At 43.0% G+C, this 20,810-nt stretch overlaps 1 protein-coding gene across 4 annotated transcripts in view; it reads left to right on the top strand.

The window, feature by feature from the left end:
• LOC102563459 (ALF transcription elongation factor 3) overlaps positions 1 to 20,810 on the top strand; it is a 252,046-nt gene that overhangs the window by 110,492 nt on the left and 120,744 nt on the right. For all 4 annotated transcript variants that reach the window (XM_059720988.1, XM_059720987.1, XM_059720990.1 and 1 more), the window contains one exon: positions 3,363 to 3,414. In XM_059720988.1, coding sequence (XP_059576971.1) covers positions 3,363 to 3,414 — 52 coding nt within the window. The remainder of the gene's footprint in view (positions 1 to 3,362; positions 3,415 to 20,810) is intronic.

Here is a 20,810-nt window from a genome sequence, read left to right as displayed (position 1 = left end):
CTAGAGCATCTCTATGGCTGGCCCTTGCCCTGGTGTTGAAGCACAATGCCTGTCCATGCAGGGCAAGCAGCATGCAGGCTGCAGGGACCTGGACCTGGGCTCTGAGCCGGGTAAGTAGGGGATGGGGGGCTGGAGGAGCAGGGAGGGGAGCATGGGGGGGAGCATGGGGGGGGCCCTGCCCAGCCCCCATTCACTCCCCCAGCCCCCCTGATCACCCCCTCACTCAGCCCCCAATCGCTGCTCCAGCCCCCACAATCACGCCCCCACCCAGCCCCCGCTTGCTGCCCCAGCCCCCCATCACCCTCCACCACCCAGTCCCAGGCCCCGATCGCTTCCCTGCCCAGCCCCAGTGTCCCCACACTCACCAGCTGCAGCAGCAGCTGTTGGGTGGCCACTCGGACCTTGTGGCAGAGTCCCCACACGCAGCGCAGGGCAGCGGGAGGGAGCAGGGACTGGCCCAAGCTGCCTGCTACCTGCACTGCTGCTGCTGCATCATGTGGGTGCAGCCCGGCTTGGCAGGGTACCGTGTGGCACCAAGTGCTGTCTGGCAGCTCAGGGCTGCTCCAGATGTCACCCAGAGTCTGGTGCCGCTCAGCCTGAGCAGCCCCAAGCTGCCAGACAGCCCACAGCACCACGTGGCACCCTGCCAAGGCAGGCTGCACCCACACAATGCAGCAGTGACAGCACAAGTGCCAGGCAGCTGGGACAAATGCCTGCTGCCCCCCATGCCACATGGGGGTGGTCTGCCATGAGGCCCCAGCAGCCCTGACTGCCGCTGCTACAGCCATTGAGTACAGGGAAACTGAGGCTGGGCCAGGCAGCAATCAGGGGCTGGGACTGGGTGATGGGGTGATGGAGGGGCTGGGGAAGCAAGCAGGGGCTGGGGCTGGGCAGGGGAATGTTCAGAGGAGTGAGCAGGGGCTGGGGCTGGGTGGGGGGGGCATGTGGCCCCTGTTGAGGGCCTGTGGGCTTCTGTTGAGGGGCTGTAGCCCCTGTTTGGGGGCTGTGACCCTGTGGAGGGGGCAGTCCGTGAGCTGTGCAAGGTGGGCGCTGCTTCCTGCAGGGGGCAGGGGACCCACCCCTCCTGAGCAGACCCCCCTTCCATTCCCCCACACCTACAGCCCCCCCCACAATCCACCCACAAACCTCATATCCCCAAGCCATCCCCATAAACCTCTCACCCACATACCTGGCCCTGTGACTCAGGAATGAGGGAACTGGGGTGGGGGGGCAGGCTGTGGGTTGAGAGTGAGGGGTAAGGGCAGAGGCAGAGAACTCAGTGCTGCTCAGTACTGCATATCCTGGAGAGGGAAGCAGGTAGGGGCATCTCTGATTTTTCTACAACAAAGAAGTCAAAAGTCAATGCCAAATTGTATAGATAATTAGAACTTATTTTATTATGATGATATAGGCACTGGTAGGCTTCCAAATTGCTTTAAAATTATAAATATATCAATAAAACATTGCCCAACTGATTTGATCTCTTTCTCTCTCTCTCTCTCTTTCTGCATATATATGTCTAGTGGTCTTTTGTTTTACTTGTAGAAGAAGATAGATTTTGGAGTATTTTAAAAAGTGACTTTGGGATTTTTTTATCAGGGATTTTGCAGTTTTTAAATAGGGAACACCAGAATTCCTGTTAGTAAGGCAAGTGGCAGGACCCAATCAGAGGAGCCTGCTCAGAGCTGGCAACCAGGACCCAGCTGGAGGTGGCTGACCTCCTGGCCACTTGGGGCCAGGAGGGCATGCTTTAACTGTTCAAAGCAGGCCACCACACTGAGAACATCTGGGTGATAGCTGCCCAGATGGCTGGGTGGTGGCACACACAGCAGTAGTGCCACACAAAGGCCAACTCTCCAGCCATTACCCACTGGCAGCTGGCCCAGAGGTGCAGATGCCTCTAATGGCCATGCAGTCCCCATCTGGGTCTGGCAGGCATGCAGCCTTTGGGCCACATGCTGTCACAGGTAGCAGCAGGTCACAGCCAGGCAGCAGCCTCCACTGCCAGACTGCTGCAGTGGGTAGAGAGTTCAGGGAACTTTCACCAAAGTGCATGTCTGGGCACATGCACTGAGGCAAAAAGCCCCAGCTCAAATTTGCGCACTTCTTTTTGAGCTGCTGCAAGCGCACGTGCCTGCAGGTGTGGACGCGCCCATAAAGGGCATTGATTAACCAAACTATGTCTGCCACAATGAGCTATTCTGCAGCAGTGGTGGTGATTGCTGTTGAAGCCAATAGCTGTGATTCTCTGCTCACCAGTAGGGCATCATGTTCTTTTGCCTTCTCTCTGATTTTGTGAAATACTCATCCTGTTACCAGTTTACATATTAAGTTTTTCAGCCACCTCCTTCTGAGATCTAAGCACAAGTACAAGGAGGTAGTCTGAAATGATTACATGCGTTTCCTTGATATATTTACTCTCTGGGGACCACCCACATCACAGAATGCATTTAAATTGTTCACCAAGCATTCTTCTGTAGTCAAGACTAAATTACAGATTCTCTTTTTACAGAATACAAGAAAAATTAGCTACTTTTCAAAGCACTGTTATTAGAGAGGCATTTTAGGAGTAGGATCCCTTTATTGGAGACCTTTCAAAAACTGGGGAAAGTCTTCACACCTTCTAAACTCTGTTGATTGTTAGTGATTTAATGGTAGGCTGCAATAAAGTACTAAGAGGTAAAAACAAGCCCCCCTTTTTTGCAAGCAAAATTAAATAACTTAGAGTGCAGGTGCTAGAAAAGGAGATGAAATCCCTATTAGAAAAAGTGCATTGTTTTCAATTTGCAAATGAGAACTGTAAATACTTCTGAGTATTCCAACAATATATTTTAGTTTTAATTATTTCAGTCAATAAGTCATTGTTGCATCCAACCTTTAACACTGCAACCGTGGCATTTAGGAAACATAGTGAGTCATATTTGATAGCACAATCCTTCTAGGATGCATATTTACTTGCATTTTGTAAGGTTTATGCCTTATGAAGCAATCTTTTCCTTTATTTGGGAGTGCCTATTTGTCAGCATCAATAGAATGTTTCTTTTATGCTGTTTAAAAATTGGTTACTTGATGATGCACAAAGCAATCATTTTCTACAAAATCTATGGCTACTGGTAGCAAACATTTGTTTCCCTCAGGTATTTACCTTCAGAAAAGAATTAGCAAGCTCGTGGGGATTTGCTAGCTAAGAATAACCATAAGAAGGATGTCATTTATGTGCAGTAACTGGGATAAATTACTATATTTTAATTTTTTATACAAAAAGCACATTATTAAACTTTGCCTTTGTAGAAAGTATGAAATGTCATATCTAAATTATTTTGATAAATGGTAATACATTTCTTCTTTTTTTTGTTCTCCAGAATGCTAGAAGATGACCTCAAGTTAAGTAGTGATGAAGAAGAGAATGATCAGGTAAGAGCTACTGAATTAAGCTGCAACTCATATGCCTATACACTCTCTATGGTAATCACAGGGTTGCTGCCAGGAGACAAGTCCCACCCACTCACTCCTATTCTGCATGTGCCACATGCTAAAAAAATGTCATGCAGCATTTTGTGGAGCATGCCCAAAGTTATGCTCAAGATCTCTGTATGCTGAGAGCTCCAGAGAGCAGTGCTGGACCCATCTGACAGGAACCAAACATCCTTTTTCAGCATGGAGCATGTACAGAACAAAAGCAAGTGGCTGTGGCTTATTTCTCATAGGTGGTTTTAGGATTACTGTAGAGGTGGTACAGATGTCCCCCTTGTAGAATGGTTAACTCTAAGATAGATTTCTTTAAAAGTAATATTTCGCCGGTATTTTTTTAAGTATGTGTAGAGGTTATCAAAATAATTGAAAATACTCTAAATGTAATAACAGATGTGCTTGCTTCATGCCAGATTATTTGTGCTAACTACTGTACTTGTTGGAAATGTTCTCCACTGCTCCTGATTTATTTACTTGATGCATCCCAGAAATATTTTTGGATCAGTCCATTAAACAAAAAAAGAATTCTGTTGTAAAGATTCAGACTCTTTAAACTTGCGGATATAAATTTAGGCAGCTGGAGCTAAATCTGAAAGCCTAAAACTCCAACCCAACTCCATACGCACTAAGGGTGTTTATAAACATGCTGCAAGAGTGGGGGTGCTTTAGAGTAGCTCCGAGAAACACTCTAACTAAAGCACCCGGAGCGTCACATGTATCTGCATCCCTGTGCTGAAAAATGGTGGCAGGGGTGCTTTAACTAAAGTTCACTGAATTAATTGAGCCTGCTGAAGTGTGGTATAAAGTGTGCTTTAACTGAAGCTCATTAAATGTTAAAGCATTGAATGAGCTTCAGTTAAAGCACCCCCCGCTGCCATTTTTCAATGCAGGGATGCTGATACACGTGACGCTGGAGTCTGCTGGAGCGTGGTAATTACTAGGGGTGTGCAAAACGGGCCATATTTGATTAGGATTCAGATTCAGCCCGAATCAGGGACTGATTCGATTAGTTTGTATCTGCTGAGGCATGAAGTTAAATGTGCAACTCAAGGCACTCCAGCGTGAAAATGTTAATCTCCTTGTCCTCAGATTCATCAGCTTTAATGTCTATTATTTTAAAACATCTTCCAAACTATAAACCAGATAAAACCCTTTGATATTAGATATGCTAACATTTCACCAGTTTTAAATGAAGCACTTAGATGGTAAAAAGTTTCAGCACATGGATTAAATTATTTAACATATTTATACAGTTTCTTTTGTTTAATGTATTTCACCATGAAACCCTTCAGATTTCATTACTTTTCTTGTATGTCTAGACAGTTTAATGAACATCCTATTGACAGACTAGGCAAGATAAAGTAAGGGCATGTCTTGTCTACACTCCCAACTTACTATGCCAGGCAACAGCATACTCAAACATATTGCACTGCTCCATACACACTACCCCTGTACCAGAAACATTTTTGCCATGCTCATAAGGCACTGAAAAAATCTTTTCGGCTCTGGCTCTCTATATAACACTGACTGATACAGTAAACTTTCAGGATACACATGCTCTAAGAGGGAAAACAATGTCTGGGGGACAATAACAAAGCACAAGGGTATTACAGAGGTCAGGGAGTATGATATAAACATTTTAGCAAAAGACAAGTCTGATTTTAAGTGTTGTAGTGTACCCTAGTTTAGAGAGAAGAGCTGAGTCTTAATTAAAGATAGGATCTGATGAATTAGGCTTCAGCTTGGGACAATGCAATTGTTTCCGATAATGTCTGAAGACAGGAATATGTATTTTCATCCAGGTGAGGAGGATGTAAATGATAGTAGTATAGAAATCAAGATAAGAAATGGATACATAACAGCTTCAATAGAGGACGTGGGCAAGGCATTACCAAATTTGTACCGTATTTTAGGAGTAACAGCAGGCAGGATTCTCTGACTTGAGAGAAGCAAAGGAAAACGGGTTTGAGCAGAGTGTGTGAGAGCTTACAGTAATTACATTATGCACACTTATTAGCCAGTCTCTTAATTTTAAATACTTAAATGTATCTTTCCCCCTTAATGAGCACAGTTTATCCATTTAAACTGATCATTGTAATTTTATAGGCAATGATCATAGAATCTAATATGTAGAGGAAAATTTCCTGTTGGCATATTTTACTTCAAACAGACTGAAGACCATATACTTTTAAATCTCCAATCAATATTTGAAGAGCACACAATTAACAGGTAGCTAGGTAGTTAACATAAATCTGCAAGTTAAGGAGCTAATTAATTTTGTTTTATAAAGCATGGAGTAATCATTTTGTCATCATCTCACTCAGAAAATGTCTGAAGCTTTGTAGCGTAGCATGAAGATGTCAAAATTATACTTAAGATTGTTCAGAGTACTGAATTGTGGTAGTTATTGCCTTTCAGTTTCCTGAAGTATGGAATTGCACACAAAACATTGCTATTATAATTCTATGCTCTTCATTCTAGAGGTCACAGGATAACTTAAACCAGTCTTGGGTGTAACATTAAAGGGAGATTGCCAACTGTAATGAGAAAATTCTTTTTTTCTTTTCTTTTCTTTTCTTTTCTTCTTGTCCTTTTACAATATGAAAATTTTGTAATAGGAAGCAGTTCCTTTAAGAGGGAAAAACTCTGAAATCATTTATGCCATTCATGTCAATCAATAGCCAAATAAATTAACTGACTGGTACACGTATATGGAATAATAATCTAACATCTTTTGCAACCAAAGTCTGCTTCCTTGTATGCATTTTCTTCCTCGGGATCAGGTTGGTTGCTGCTGAAGTTTTGTGGCTGTGAAAATTTATTACCCACAGAGTCAATCTGCATTCAGGCTGCCAAGTCTGAATAAATAGAGTCATTGTGCCTGTCTGGAATATGTAACCAAAGTTCATCCAGTCAGCTTGACTTTTGCATCCTAGGGGATTCATAAAAGCCAACACCCTGGTATGTGCTCTTGATTCCTGCCAAAATTTTGTAAAATTGTATAAACAGAAGTTGAAGAAGCAATCAGACCCACTCTGAAGGACGCGACTCCAAAGTCAAACTCCTGCTCTATCTTCAAAGAAAAGAACTGAGTTTTAGTTCTTTTATTAATAATCAAATGGACAGCCCGTAGCAGGAGAAGGTAAGTAGAAAGGTTGAATGGCCATAGATAGGTATGGTGCATAGGAAAAATCAGTGAATGATTATACCTCAAGCATTGTTTACTGTATTCATTTTACTGAATACACTACACAAAAGGAAATATTAAAAGAGGTTTTACATGTGGCTGCCCTCTTTAGGAAGCTATAGGAATCAACAGATGCTGTAGGATCTCTCTTCACTGTTACTGTCAATGGCCCAAGCCAAGGGAGCTCCAAAATAAATAAAAGAATATGTTCCCTTCAAGAAGCCTTTAAGAAAGAAGCAGCCTCAAAAAAAAAAGTCCTAAGGCCCTTATCACAGGGCCCCAGATCAGAAAAACAGTGTCTGAAGCCTGGCTTGGCTACTCATCTAGACCCAAGAGAGAAATTGCTACCCAATCAGCCCACCCAACTCTAGACCATACTCTCCCTTGCTTTGTTTCCTTTTCTTGATTGTGCAGCCCAATCCTGGGGTAGGAAAGGGCAAGTGGTGTATGCCTGGCCTGTGTGAGTTGTAGATTCAAAAGAATCCCAGAGGCCAGGTATAAACATTACACTTTTACCAGTATAAGTGATCAGAAACTGGTCTATACCCATAACAGAACAGGAGTTCTGCACACACAGACGGGTTTAAAAATGACAGAACCCAGTGTAAGAGTGTTTATAGACATGCTCTGGGAGTGGGAGGATGCTTTAATTAGAGCGGCTTTTGGTGTACCCAGAGCATCACATGTATTAGCATCCCCACACTGAAAAATGACAGCAGGGGTGCTTTAACTAAAGCTCATTGAACAATTAAAGTTAAAGTGCCCCTGCTGCCATTTTTCACCACAAGGATGCTAATACACATGATGCTAGAGTCTGCTGGAGCACTCTAATTACCATGCTCCAGCAGACTCAATTAATTGAGTCTGCTCCCACGCACTGTAATTATAGTGCATCAGAGCAGCCTTGCTGCACATGTATAGGTATCTTAAGTTTCCCTTCCCCCTTACACCCCTGCCAAAGGGTAAATGTGTGTTCTGCTTGCTACTGATCTAAAATATGCCGCTTACAGAAAATCGAATCACTCAGATCAATTCCACCTCTGACTTTTTGAATGTCTATAGCCATAAAGAGATAATCCGCCTCATCACAATTTTGTCCATGCTACAAAGCTATGATTGCAGCTAGTACTGCATCACTGAACTCATTTTAACTAGCAGGTTTCAGTACTAATAACAGCGTAGCTGAGGCAGGTCAGCACAGGTTGCAAAACCTATCCCAGACCCTGAGTAAATACTCAGGTAGCTAGCCCTGACAAAGCTGAGATGCCCTGATTATACAGTTATCATACATGTGATAGCCAGCTTAATGTTAGCACCAGTATGTTTACATGGACTGCAATTAAACTGCAGTCTGCAGTGTAGGCATACCCATTGGCTAGTACAAATATAAGTTTCTTTAAATCTAAAAATTGTATTATAGCTGATAAAAGCCAAGCATTCAAACTGAATAAGCTTCTGTCAGGGTTCTCTAGAGCACAGAAATTTAGAAGCCAGTTATATAGTACTGCCTGTCAGCTCTTTTTCCTTCCTTGTGAATGAAACAACAGTATATTAATCCTGTTGATCAATTACGATCAATGCAACTATGTATTCAACAGCAGGATGTCATTTGTTTGGAGAACTCCTAATGTTGTGTTTAGTGAATATATTTTACTGCAACCATAAACAACAAAAAAAAGAAATGAATATCCTTAAAGATTCACCTGTATGGTTATACAGTGCAATTTTGTATTTCTGGACATGCATCCACAATCAATAAAAAGGTTACATTTATAATGAAAATAAAGGTCATGCATATAAAATTCTCTAGGTACATTTTGACAAAGCTAAATGTGTCTAAACAAACAGTTTCTACACTTGAATGTAAAAATCCCAAGATAATTTGAAATAATTACTTACTTTACTTTGTATTGGGTACATCTCCATGAGATGCTACAAACCATGATGCTGCAGCTATAGTGACATAGTGGCTAAAAATAACCATCCACCACTGGTATGGCACAGTAATTGCTGTTATTGTGCCATCATTTAGTACTTCCTAAAGGGAAGTGACATAGGGAAACATGTAGGCACACCCAATGGATATGCAGCTGGGGGAGCTAGAGCCTGGGGCCAGCACTTGTGCTGTCCCCAGCAGTATAAAAAGCTGCCCTGTGCTGGCCCCAGCAGTACAAAAACCTGCCCTGGTAAGCAGGTTTGAGGCGGGGCAAGAGGCACGTGCATGCTTGTCTGGACATGCTCAATGAGTTGCAAACTGGGAGCAAATTGACTATAAACTCTTTTTCCCCTGTTATGTGGCTTTATGAAGTTTAGCATCAGCCAAACATGGAGGATAACTAGATGCATATGGAGACAGAAGATACACTAGGTAAACTTCAATAGGGCCATGAAACGATCTGTTAATCATCAGAATTATTTTTAGCCAGTAACTTGTTCAATAGTATGCTAATTGCATTTGCACATGTCATGTTCAGAGAATTTATTCACAGTAGGTCTTTTCACCATTATCCTCCCTTCACTGGTATTGTGTTTGATGCTTTCTCCAAAATGATAATGAGTAGAAAGATGAGAACACTCAGATCTAGAAAAATAATACAAAGCAAGCAACATTATTCCAAACCAGCCTGGGTCTCAAAGATGGTCAGGACAAACTTGCAACAATTTGTTTCTGATCGTGACGGACACTACAAGAAACCTGTCTCGTTATCTCTGGCTAAGAAAAGCAAAGTCGCCAAAAATGAGACTTAAAAAATGATTTGAAAATTATTCCTTGATTGGGGAAAAACATTATATTCAACCAGGATTACGTCCATTATTATCTGTATATTAAAAGAATAATCCTTTTGGCATAAAATCTGAAGCAAGATTAAGTAGATGATGTGAGCCAATTTTTAACAATGCCGTGGTTTGTCACTACTGGCCAGCTCTGTGATATCTACATTTTACACTTTAGCAAGGCATGACAAAGCAAACCAAGTTTTCTTCACTAAAGCTGACAGATAAAACAAAATAAGAACTCAATCTGGTCCTGCCAAACTTGGCTCACATCACTGCCTATCTTACAAAATCAGACTCAATATATGTCATGTACTGGAAGTCAGATCAAGCTGTAAATGTAAATGCTGCTACAATGACTGACAGTGACAGTATACATTGGAGAGTGGGTTGAATCACAGAGTTACCCAAAGTTTGGAGGGATTCCCATAGGGTGTTTTAATTTGGGCCATTCTCTAGTAGCTAACACTTAAAATTAGAGCTTAAATACACATAAATACAACCCCATCTTTCATCTCTCACCATCAGTGGCATAATGATTTGGCTGGGCATCTGGGGCAGCTGCCACAAACAGGGAGAGCAGTAATTTCCACTTGTCACCGCTGCTGCTGGTGCAGTCATGTGGTTGCAGTGGCAGATATTTTTTTCCACCTCATTCTTTCCCCATATCCATTCCTGGGGTGGCTACCCTGGTCTTCCCACTCTAGTTATGCCACTGCTCCCCATGTTGATGCTGTTGCTGAATAAAGTTGCACTATATAAAATCTCCAGAATCTATCCTTTGTCACCGCTGCAGTTCTTGTCTATCCCTATAATTTCTCATCTTGTCTATTGTGAACTTCTTTCTGACTTCTTGAAATCTGGCCTTGCTTTCTCTGTGTGTCAAAACTGTTTCACTAGAATTATCTTTCTTGACTGCTACATATGTGACCATAGGGCTGGAAAGCACCTCGACAGGTCATGTACTCTAGTGGTTTTCAGTTTGTGGTTTGCAGACCCCTAGGGGTGCACAGACTATGTCTAAGAGGTCTGCAATAAATGACTCTGAAAATAAAGTTTCAGATCCTAGAAAAGGCATTCCATTTCCAAAAGGGTCCGCATCTCCATTTGAACCTTTTTTAGGTGTTTGCACTTCCATTCGAAATTTTTTAGGGGTCTGCAAATAAGAAAAAGTTGAAAACCACTGATCTAGTACAACCCTCTGATCAAGGTAGGTTCATCCCTGTTTAAGCTATTCCAATCAAGAATTTGTGTAACCTGCTCCTAAATCTTCCAAGGATGGAGATTTCACAACCTCTTCTGGTAATTTTTTCCGATGCTTAACCACCCACATAGGAAGTTTTCTTAATATCCAACTTAAATTTCCCTTGCTGCAATTTAAGTCTATTATTTCTTGTCCTTTCTCCTGGAGCCACAGAGAATTATCTATCACCATCCTCTTTATAAGAGTATTTGAAGACAGTTATCAAATCCCCCCTCAGTCTTTTCTTCTCCAAACTAAACAATCTCAGTTCTTCCAAAATTTTTTAATTATGTTTCCTAGACCTCTAATCATTTTTGTTCCTGTCCACTGGACTCTTTCCAATTTGTCCATGTCTTTCTTGAAGTGCAGTGCCCAACATTGGACATAGTACTCCAGCTGAGGCTTTACCAGTGCTGAATGTAATGAAAGAATCACTTCATTTAACTTGCAAGCAACACCCTTGTTAAGAAAACTTGGTGGGCTATTGGCTTGTTTCACAACAAGAAGACACTACTGACTTGTAGTCCACTATAACCCCCAGGTCCTTTTTGACAGTACTACATGCTAACCAGCCACTCCCCAGTCTGTATTTATGTATATGCTTGTTCCACCCTTCATGCAGGATTTTGCACTTATGCTTACTGAAATCCATTTTGTCTCATTCCTCCAGGGCTAGGGGCAGAAGTTACACATAAATGAGTTTAAGTGATCAGAAACTGGTTTAAACCTGGAAGAGAATAGAAGTTCAGTGCACATAAGCCAGTTTCAAAATCACTGAAACTGGTTGAAGGTAAACCTAGTTGAATGTAGTATCAGACTTAACTGATTTTGGTGAAACTGATTTATGAAACTTCTGTCCCAGACCCCTTCCAGACCCCTTCCTGGTTCAAGTTAAATCACAGTCCCCCCAGGATCTCAGCATTATTTCCAGCCCTGGGCTGGGCTGGGCTAGGCTGGGCTGGGCTGGGCTTTCTGCTCCAGCAGAGAAGTGTTGAGTGGGGAGCTGGGATCTGGGGCCAGAGAGGGAGGTTAAATTTCCCTTCCCCCAAGTACAGAGCTGCCCTGCCCTGCCCTGCCCTGCCCTGCCCTGCCCTGCTAAAAACTTACTGCTGGCTGCGACTGTGGCCTACAAATCCCAGAGGTACCTGGAAGCAGGAAGAGTAAGTGATGAGGAACCCTGCAGAGTCCTACTGCTTTAAGTCTGAACTGCAAATCCCAGAGGCCTGAGGGACTGCTGGAAGAGGAAGTGAACACACAGTCCATGCTAGCTACATGCCAGAGAGCCATGCTGTAGCTCCCTCTGGCTTCTGGCCTGAGCCACTGCAACTGCATTTTCTAAATCAAAAGTGAATGTCTGTCCAGCTGTTTCTCAGTTTAATCTCTGCATTTTAGACTAAACTACAAAGACTGAATCAATTCAGCCTCAGGCTCTTTGACTGTCTGTACTTAGTGCATTCTGATTCCTAATCCTGTCCTCCAGAGTGTCTTCAACTCTACCCAAATAGATGTCATCTGCAAACTTGCTCATTTTGAACTCAGTCCTAACCTCCAAAACATTATGAAAATATTAAACAGTAATGGACCCAGGACAGACCTCTGGGAAAATCCATTCAAAAATCTCCTAGTTAGATATGAAGCTATTGATGACTACTCATTGAGCAGTTATGTATCTACCATACAGCATTTCAATAAAGGTGTGATCCAAAATCCCATGAAGTCATTTCAGTGACTTAAAAAAGTTTTAAATCAGTCTCTTAATCCTTCTGCTTGATTTTCCTTGCCTTCCATATCAAATGTAAATGAAAACCCTGTACAAGATAGCTCCCAACCCAGAGGTCCATGTCATCTTGTTTTCTCTCACTTCATACCTATTAGTTTTAACTATTAACCCCTGTACATGGTGTCCATAAACAGGTCTGTTTCCATCCTCTCCTTAAGAATGTATAGGCCTCATAGGGCCCCTCTACATGTTACATTTATGCCACAATCAACAGCATAGGTAAGGGTGTTATCTGATTTAAGATGCCATAAAGGGAGGAATGAGCCACAAAAATGTTCCACATATAATGTACCATATTTCTGTGGCTCATTTGTATGGTGCCTTAAATTTAACCTGGCCAAGAATCAGCTATCTGTAGATCCAGCAGGAGGCTGAGCAGGGGGTGAGAAAGGCCGTTGGCTCCTCCAACCAGGGACTTTAAACCCTGCACTGGACAGCAGTGGTTGGGTTGCCTAGCACTGCAAGAGATTCCCAGTGGGGCGTTAAGGTGGAAAAAGAGCCTTTGGCTTCCCCCATCAGGGCTTTAAACCCCTTACCAAGCTGTACTAGATGGACAGGTCAGCGCAGAGGAGCAGAAGCTCCTGGGAACTCTAAATTTTGTGCCAAGCAGCACTGGCCTGGCTACCCAGCATGGAGAAACTGATGCTTCTGACAGGGGGGGGGAGCCTTTGATTTCCCCCAGTGGGGACTTTAAACCCCACACCAAGCAGGTCTGTCCAGCTGTGTCTGGGACCGCACCAAGATTTGCAACAGTAATCCTGGGGGTGGGGAGGGCGAGAGGGGGAAACACACTGGGATCAGTTCCAGACTCTGTTGCAGTCCCCCAGCTGCTCTGACAATCATCTGATTTCAACTTGCTGGTACAGAGGAAGCCCAGGATCATGATCATAAGCATGAGTTAACTCCATCACACGTGTATGCTTCTGTATCCTACCTGGTACCCATACTTAGTGCAAGCCAGTGTTTTCCATCCAAGTATTGAGCCCTCCCTCAAAAGGCACCACAGTAGCTTGCAGGAAGCAAGAGGCACAGCAGAGGCTGACTGGGAGTGAGGAAAGTTTTAGGCGCCCACGTTTTTTCTTCACACACAGCTAGAGTGCTGGCATGCCTATAGAAATAATGGCAAGTGGCTCATTCTGTGCCATCTACCTTTGTGTCACTTTCTAGAAGCAAAATAGAAATCTCAGTATCTACAAGTGTGTCAGTGTCACTGAATGGCTAACCCTTTACAAACATAACTAATTCTGATAATACCCATGAGAGGCTCTAAGGAAAAAGTAGGTCAGTGTTATATCCCAATGGAGCTGACAGGAAAACTGAGACAGAGAGGATTTGTTCTAAGCTACATAACAAACCAATGACAAAACCAAGGCTACCACTCAGGTCATTCAGTTCCTGGTGCTGTACTCCTTAGCCCTTCAGGTTGAACAAGGACTAATAGGCAATGAAACAGAAAAGGAATAATACTGTATTTTTGTATCCTACCGACCTCCAAATAAGATACACACCTTGCTTTTGGAAGGCAGAATATATAAAAAAAAAGATTTGTCCAGAGTCTTGGCTGACTGCATAGTCACTCTCCCGCAGCCAGGCCGTTGGCTGTTTCAGGCACAAGCTACAGTGTTAACCCTCTCACAGTCACTAAGGAATTGGTAGCAGCTTTGGCTGCTCAGTCAAAATCTACTGCCAATTCCTTAGTGACTATGAGAGGATTAACACTGGAGTCTGCCCCTGCTGCTTGCTGGGCCAGAGACAAGCAGCTGCCACTTTGGTAGCCATTACAGTACAGTGTCACCATGCTTCCTCTCTGTTTCTATTCCAGTAAAGAAAATTGGCATTCACACTTAAGATGCACACCCCAATTTTGGAGGGGTGATTTTTGGGGAAAGGGTGCATATGGTATGTGAGTAAATACAGTAAATTGTGGAAATAATGATAAACTCAAGATGGAAAATAAATATCAAGGAGCCAAAAATCTCAAAGAAATCACAGAATTAGGAAAGAGTTTTATAATTTCTTGGAACACTTGGCTCAAGTGACCAAGAAAAAAACCTGAAAAACTGAATAACTCTCAGAAAGGAAAGCCTTGAACCAACCAGTAGAACCACTGTCACAGGCATATTACAAATTTAAAGAAGAAACAGTCACTGTGGAGCTGACAAAGAATTTTAAAAGCTCACAAGATACATATTAATCCTTGGACAAAACCATTAAAAACAATGAAAAGAACTAGAATAATATATTGAAAACACCACACTCCAGCAGACTCCAGTGTCATGTGCATCAGTGTAACACTGATGTACACTGAGAACAACATTTTTTATACTAGAGGGCTATTCACTCTAAAAGAAAAAAGTGAAATTTGCAGAAACTGACAACAAACTGTAGGTTTTTTTAACTATGAGAGTGATTAACCCTGGAATAATTCAGTGTGGATTCTCCATCACAGGAGATTTTTTAATTCTGATTGATTTTTTTTTCTAAAAAATCTGTTCTACATCAACCACAGATACTGGATCTGAAGCAAAAATTAGTTCAGGAAAGTCTCATGGACTGTTATGTAAGAGATCGGACTAAATCATCAAAATAGCCCATTCTTTTCTTAATAGCCATGAATCTATTAGTAAAATTGTGTTTCTGATCCAAAAAATGGAGGAAACACGGAAATAAAACAAAAGTTATTCCACCCCCTAAAAACCAGCATCAGAGGAAAAGTAAAAGCTCAGATAAAACATAATTCTCAGAGGCACATCCACTTAAGCACTGTAGCTTTTGCTGGTGGTAGTACCATGTATTTACTACACATTGGATACTAACTCAGGAAATAGTCAGCAAGAATGATTCTGGTTCTTTAGCCAAGTGATGAGAGTGCTTCCCTACAGAGGGTAGTTTTGGGTTTTAGTCCCTGTTTTTTAACCAGTGACTATGTAATGTAAAATACTCTAAATAGTTCCAGAAACGGGGACCAAAACCCATGAGAATGTCAAAACCATTGGGCTAACAGAGCCTGGCTCCCTCTTGCTTGCTCCCCTTCTAACCTCATGAACCTTGCATTCTTGACTGCCTAGTGCCCAGCTTCAACAGGAGGAGCATGATAACCTGGTTGTCAGGGCAGTCTTCTGGCAAATGTTAGTTTGAATCCTTAATTAAGCTGCTGAACAAAAGGTTGACATGATGAGCACTAGTTATGTTCTTGAGCAAACGTACCTGAGGATGCTGAGGTTTAACAGAACTCAGTAACATTGGAGTGAGTTATGCACTCTGTGAAAACCTACAAGGGACTTAAGTGGAGTAGAGGTACCTCCCAAATTTGATCTGCATCACTGTTGGCTTAGGTTGGCATTAGGTGCCTAAGTGATTGAACTAGATTGCTTCCTAGATGGAACAGAAACCTAAGTCTAGGCATCTAACGAATTTTTCAGGACAAAATGGAGAAATCTAAAGACTTTAGGCAACTAAACAGTTTTGTGGCCATTTGAATGGGGTGAATCAAGATATCTTGAAAAGATATCAAGGTATCTTTTCATGACTAAATCCTACCTAAATCTTGTTTAGATGCCTACAAAAGCCATTTGGAGCTGGTCCAAAGTCTGACAGATAAAGCTTATGTAAAAACATTTTATCTGGTATGCCTCCTAAATTACTGTACATTTAAAAAATACCAGATATGACAACTTTTGTCAACCAAGGACTAGCTACCAATGGGCATTGGTACACATGATGAAAATTGCCCATTTTTGCAGTTTAATCACGCCACACTCTACATGTACATGAGTTATTTGCAATTTAAATGAGTTTATTATGTTGCAAACTAAACCACATCCCCATGTAGTTTAGTTTGCAACTTAGCTATTTGTAACATTACAGTCTTTAATCTGACAGCTCACCCCACCACCCCACCTCCAGCCGCAGGAAAGGTGGGCTGAAGGCAGAAGTGGTGAGGGGCCCGATCCTTTTTTTTTTTTTCCTTCCACAGAGCCTGCCTGCATCTCCCACAGCTGGGGGGGAAAGCTGCTGGCAGGCCGAGCAGCCCCTGAACTGTGGGGGGCCCCAGTCCTTCCCTCTGCAGCAGCAGCACCCCCCAGGGTCACCCAGGCTGGCTGCTAGTGAGCCAAAGCCTGCTCCAGCTTGGAGGCAGCACCCACTGGATTCAACTCTTCCCCAAGCCTGCTGGGGCTTCCAGCACCACATGCACTGTCTCTGCCACCTTCCGAACAGGCTAGCTTGCCCTGGGGCAGTGTGGAGGGCCAGCAGGAGGGCAGCTGGGAGTGCTGGTAGCCAAGGAAAGTGGCAGGGATGGTGCACAGGGCACTAGAAGCCTACCAAGCCTGAGCTTCCCTGAGCCCACCTGGGCTTCCAAAACACTGTGCATCATCCCTGCTGCCTTCTCTGGCCACCAGCAAATGCAGCCACCCTCCTGCTGCTTCCCAGCACTTCTCCAGGGGCAAGCCAGCCCATTCCCAGGCAGTGCCAGGTGGCAGGAAGGCAGTGAGAACAGTGCATGCGACGCTGCTCCCCAGGCAGATTCGGGGAAGACTTGGATCTGGCCGGGTGCTGCCTCCAAACTGGGGCAGCATCTGGCCCACTAGTAGCCCACCCAGGCAGCCATGGGAGGCACCACCACTACAGAGGGAGGAACTGGGGCCCCCTGCAGCTTAGGGGCAGCTTGCCTCCCAGCCATGGGAGTGGTGGGAAGGCTTCACGGGGAAAAAAAATAAAAAGGATCGGGCCCCTTACTGTAACAGTGACGGAAGCCCCTAAATTGAAAAGGTGAGTTTTTAATCATCACAATTAAAAACCTACCATTTCAATTTAGGGGACTAAACCCCTGTCACATGCACAAGAGTCCAACGTGTCTAAAAGTTACTAGCAAGTTTTAACCTAAGTGGAAATCATCAGAGTGCCTGAAAATGGTGTTTTAAATAACCAAAGCCTCATCTGTAGCCTGTAGTTCTTGCTATGTGCCAACAAGAAATGACAGAACAAAGATATATTCTTCAATACAAATAATTATGAGGCTGAAGTGGCACCTACCAAGCTAAGGAAACAAACAGGGTGGAATAAATTATGCTGAGTTCCATAAACACCTGTGAATTGAACAAACTTTTGGAGGGAAGGGGCCAAATCTTTTTCTCATTTACAACTGTACAACCCAGTGGAAGTCTATGGAGTAGTACTGATCCACAGAAAGACTCATTTGGCATGGTGAATTTAATTCACTGTGCCAAAGATCAGAAGCTAATCCTCAGGAGAACAAAAATTAACACCAGAACAATAGACTTTTACTTGCCAAAGTGTGTATCTACACAAGACATTACTGCGCAGTGGTTACTGAGCATTTATTTAGTATTTGTGTAAGCAAGTACAAAATAAATGCGCAGTAACAGGAGTTACTGTGCAGTAGCTCCAGCACATGCCTTGTTAGTGACACTACTGCGCAGTAATCTAATAATACTGCACAGTAATGTATTAGCACTGTTGGTGTTGTGACGCGCTGCTGCGCAATATTATTCAGCTACAGCGCAGTTAGCATCTCATGTAGATGCACCCAAAGTTCATGCTCTTCATGTAAGTGCATGCACAAATCCTCATTGCTGCAAGGATGCTCTTCCCAGCCCAGCAGAGCATATTTCAATATCTCTGATTTGCTTATTTCCCACAGCTATTGCAAACTCAGCAGTTTGTGATATAGCTCTGTTCCCGCTAGATTAAAAAAAAACATTGAGATTTCTAGGAGCCGCTCTAACCCTCCAGGATCTGTATCTCAACAGCTCCATTCAGCTCGTTCTGCTTGCTGCTTCATCCCAATTATAATGAACTAGCTTGCTGCTCAGTCCCAATTAGATGAAGGCATTTAATTTCCTCTTTGATTTCCCTTCAACAACAGATTGTAACTTGTGACACTTCAAGTAATTTTGGTAGCTCATTTAACACATGCTGAAACCTGAATATCTGCTGATTATGTTCCTAAGAAGAGGCTCATTGCAATAAAAGATGGAGAAAGGAGATGCAATCTCTAGAGAATGAGAACCTGAAAATGATTACTGCCTGCAGAAATTTTGTTTTGTCTCAGAGTCTTGGGGTTCAGTTAGAACCTTTCATGAATGATTAATGAACTAAGGGCAGATCAATGAAACTTTGCCCTAAATATATCCATAACCTACTCAAGTGGGGGGTGAGGAAGTCTGACCAGGCTGGTACCTAGTAATTTACAACTCCTGAGGTAGTGAAACTGAGTAATTCATCTAATTTACTGTGGCTAGTTTTTCAAGCTTCACTACAAGTCACCTAAGTAAATATTTTTCTTTGCTATTTCTTACCAAGTGGTAAAGGTAAAATTCAGTAGGCCAGATTCAGAACCCCTATTCATGTGGGGTATCTTACTCCATGAATAGTTCAATTGTCTGACCACTAAACAAGTAAGATTGTACTCTCTGGCACGTCTATGAGATGTTTACTGACTAATTAGCTCTGCAGTAAAATGTCACTGTCTACACATGTGTTACCGTTAGGCCAGAATAAACTAATTAACTCTGCCATAGTATAGTACTACCAGACATGAGTACTATCCTATGACAGAGTTATTTACTCTGCCACAGTGCACGTGTAGATGCTAATGGGGCTAGCTTGGGCATAAGGGTGCTACAGTGTGGGGGCTACCTACTGGCTAGCCCTGCACTACAGCACCCTCTGCCCCAGCCAGCCCCTCTGCAGCACACTGAGCCAGATTGGAACAGTCCCCTGCTGGCAGGCTGACCCCCAGGACCCTCTACCAGATGGGGCTGGTTTGCCCCTGCTCAATATGCTGCGGTACTGGGCGCACATATAAATGCAGCACCTGGGAGCAATAAACTCCAGTGCAAACTGCACCAGAGTTTATTCAGCCACACTAACTTCACATGTAGATGTGCCCAGTGGGTCTAGCTACATGTGCACTTTATTGTGGAGTAGACTAATTCGCTCCTCAGTAAAGCATCACTGTCTATACATGTACCGGTATTAGGGATGCAGTAAACAAATAAACTCTGCCAAAAGATAGTACTGTCAGGGACAGCACTGTCTTATGTTAGAGTACTTATCTAGGAACAAATGCACATGTGGATAGTGACCACATGTGCATTTGTTCATAGGTAAGTATGCTACCATAAGATAGTACTGTCCCTGACAGTACTCCACGGCTGCAAATTGTGCCCAGTCAGCCTAGCCAGCCAGGGGCTAGACTCTTGCCTCCTGCCAACCCACCTGCCACCTGGTACCACCACCCAGAGCTCTGGATTAATCCCCCATTCCCCCTGCCAGCCTGGGCCTGCTCTGCCCTGGCTCAAATTGCTGCTATCCCAAATGCACATGTATACTCTATGCCTAGGAGAAGTTTACTCTAGCTCAGACAGCTTCAGATTTTATTGCATCACATTAATTACATGTGTAGATGCACCCACTCTGAGTAAAGCTATACAATATGTGTTCAATTAATTGTTGATAATAAGCCCAAAACCACCACCCAAATTATTTTACAATGATACATTTTGAAGAGGCTTAAACTCTGTCAGTGCCATCAGTTGTTATTCTTTTAACCAGAACAAACCGGTATTCCTAGGAATAATGAAGAACATTTAACATTCTCATCTTCTTTGTTGATGGATGATAAGTTGTCCACAGTAAAGTTGTTAATGATGTAAAATAAAATGCAAATTGAATAGCACAACCAAAATTAAGCTATTAAAAAGAGTGAAGCAGGCAATCAATGGAACTAAATACTACCCTTTTGCTCATACTGTTACAAACATAGTGCTGACATATTAGAAGTATGATAAAATCAGAGAACAGTTCCTATAGTCTCATCAGCCAAGCAACGAGTGACTTTTCTATGAACAATTTTCTCCACATCAGCCTGATCCGGGTAAGCAGAGAAGTTTGTTAAGGGACTTCGGATAGAAAGCAAATTGAAATGTTGAATAATCTCATTCAGAAGTATTTTCAAGTGATCGTTGAAAGCATTTATTTCATATGGGAGGGGCTCCATCAACTTGGTATGGGCTGTACTTGTTCACGTGTATCTAGAAAGCTTTCTGTGATCTGACATTTCTCTATCAGTCAACAGTGTCTGTCTGTCTCAGTCTGAGAGGGAATGTAAAGAGCAGCATGATGGCCTCAGAGTGCTTGAGAAGGCTCAGACAAGAGTGTAATATGTGTAGGCCAGAAAGGCTTCTCTCCAGTGTTGCTTCTCTCTGCCATTTGCATTCAGCTTGGATCACCTTTCCAAGGGTGACAATAGGCAGATGCACTAACCTCTATGGGCTGTGTCAAAAGACTTGGATATAGGTGAGCTCACGTAGTAGAGACTGAGGAATAAT

The sequence above is a fragment of the Alligator mississippiensis genome, chromosome 1 (genome assembly GCF_030867095.1).
Source record: "Alligator mississippiensis isolate rAllMis1 chromosome 1, rAllMis1, whole genome shotgun sequence".
In the NCBI taxonomy this organism is placed as follows: Eukaryota; Metazoa; Chordata; order Crocodylia; family Alligatoridae; genus Alligator; species Alligator mississippiensis.
Note: the sequence above shows the minus strand (reverse complement) of the source record. Positions and strands in the feature narration are given on the sequence as shown.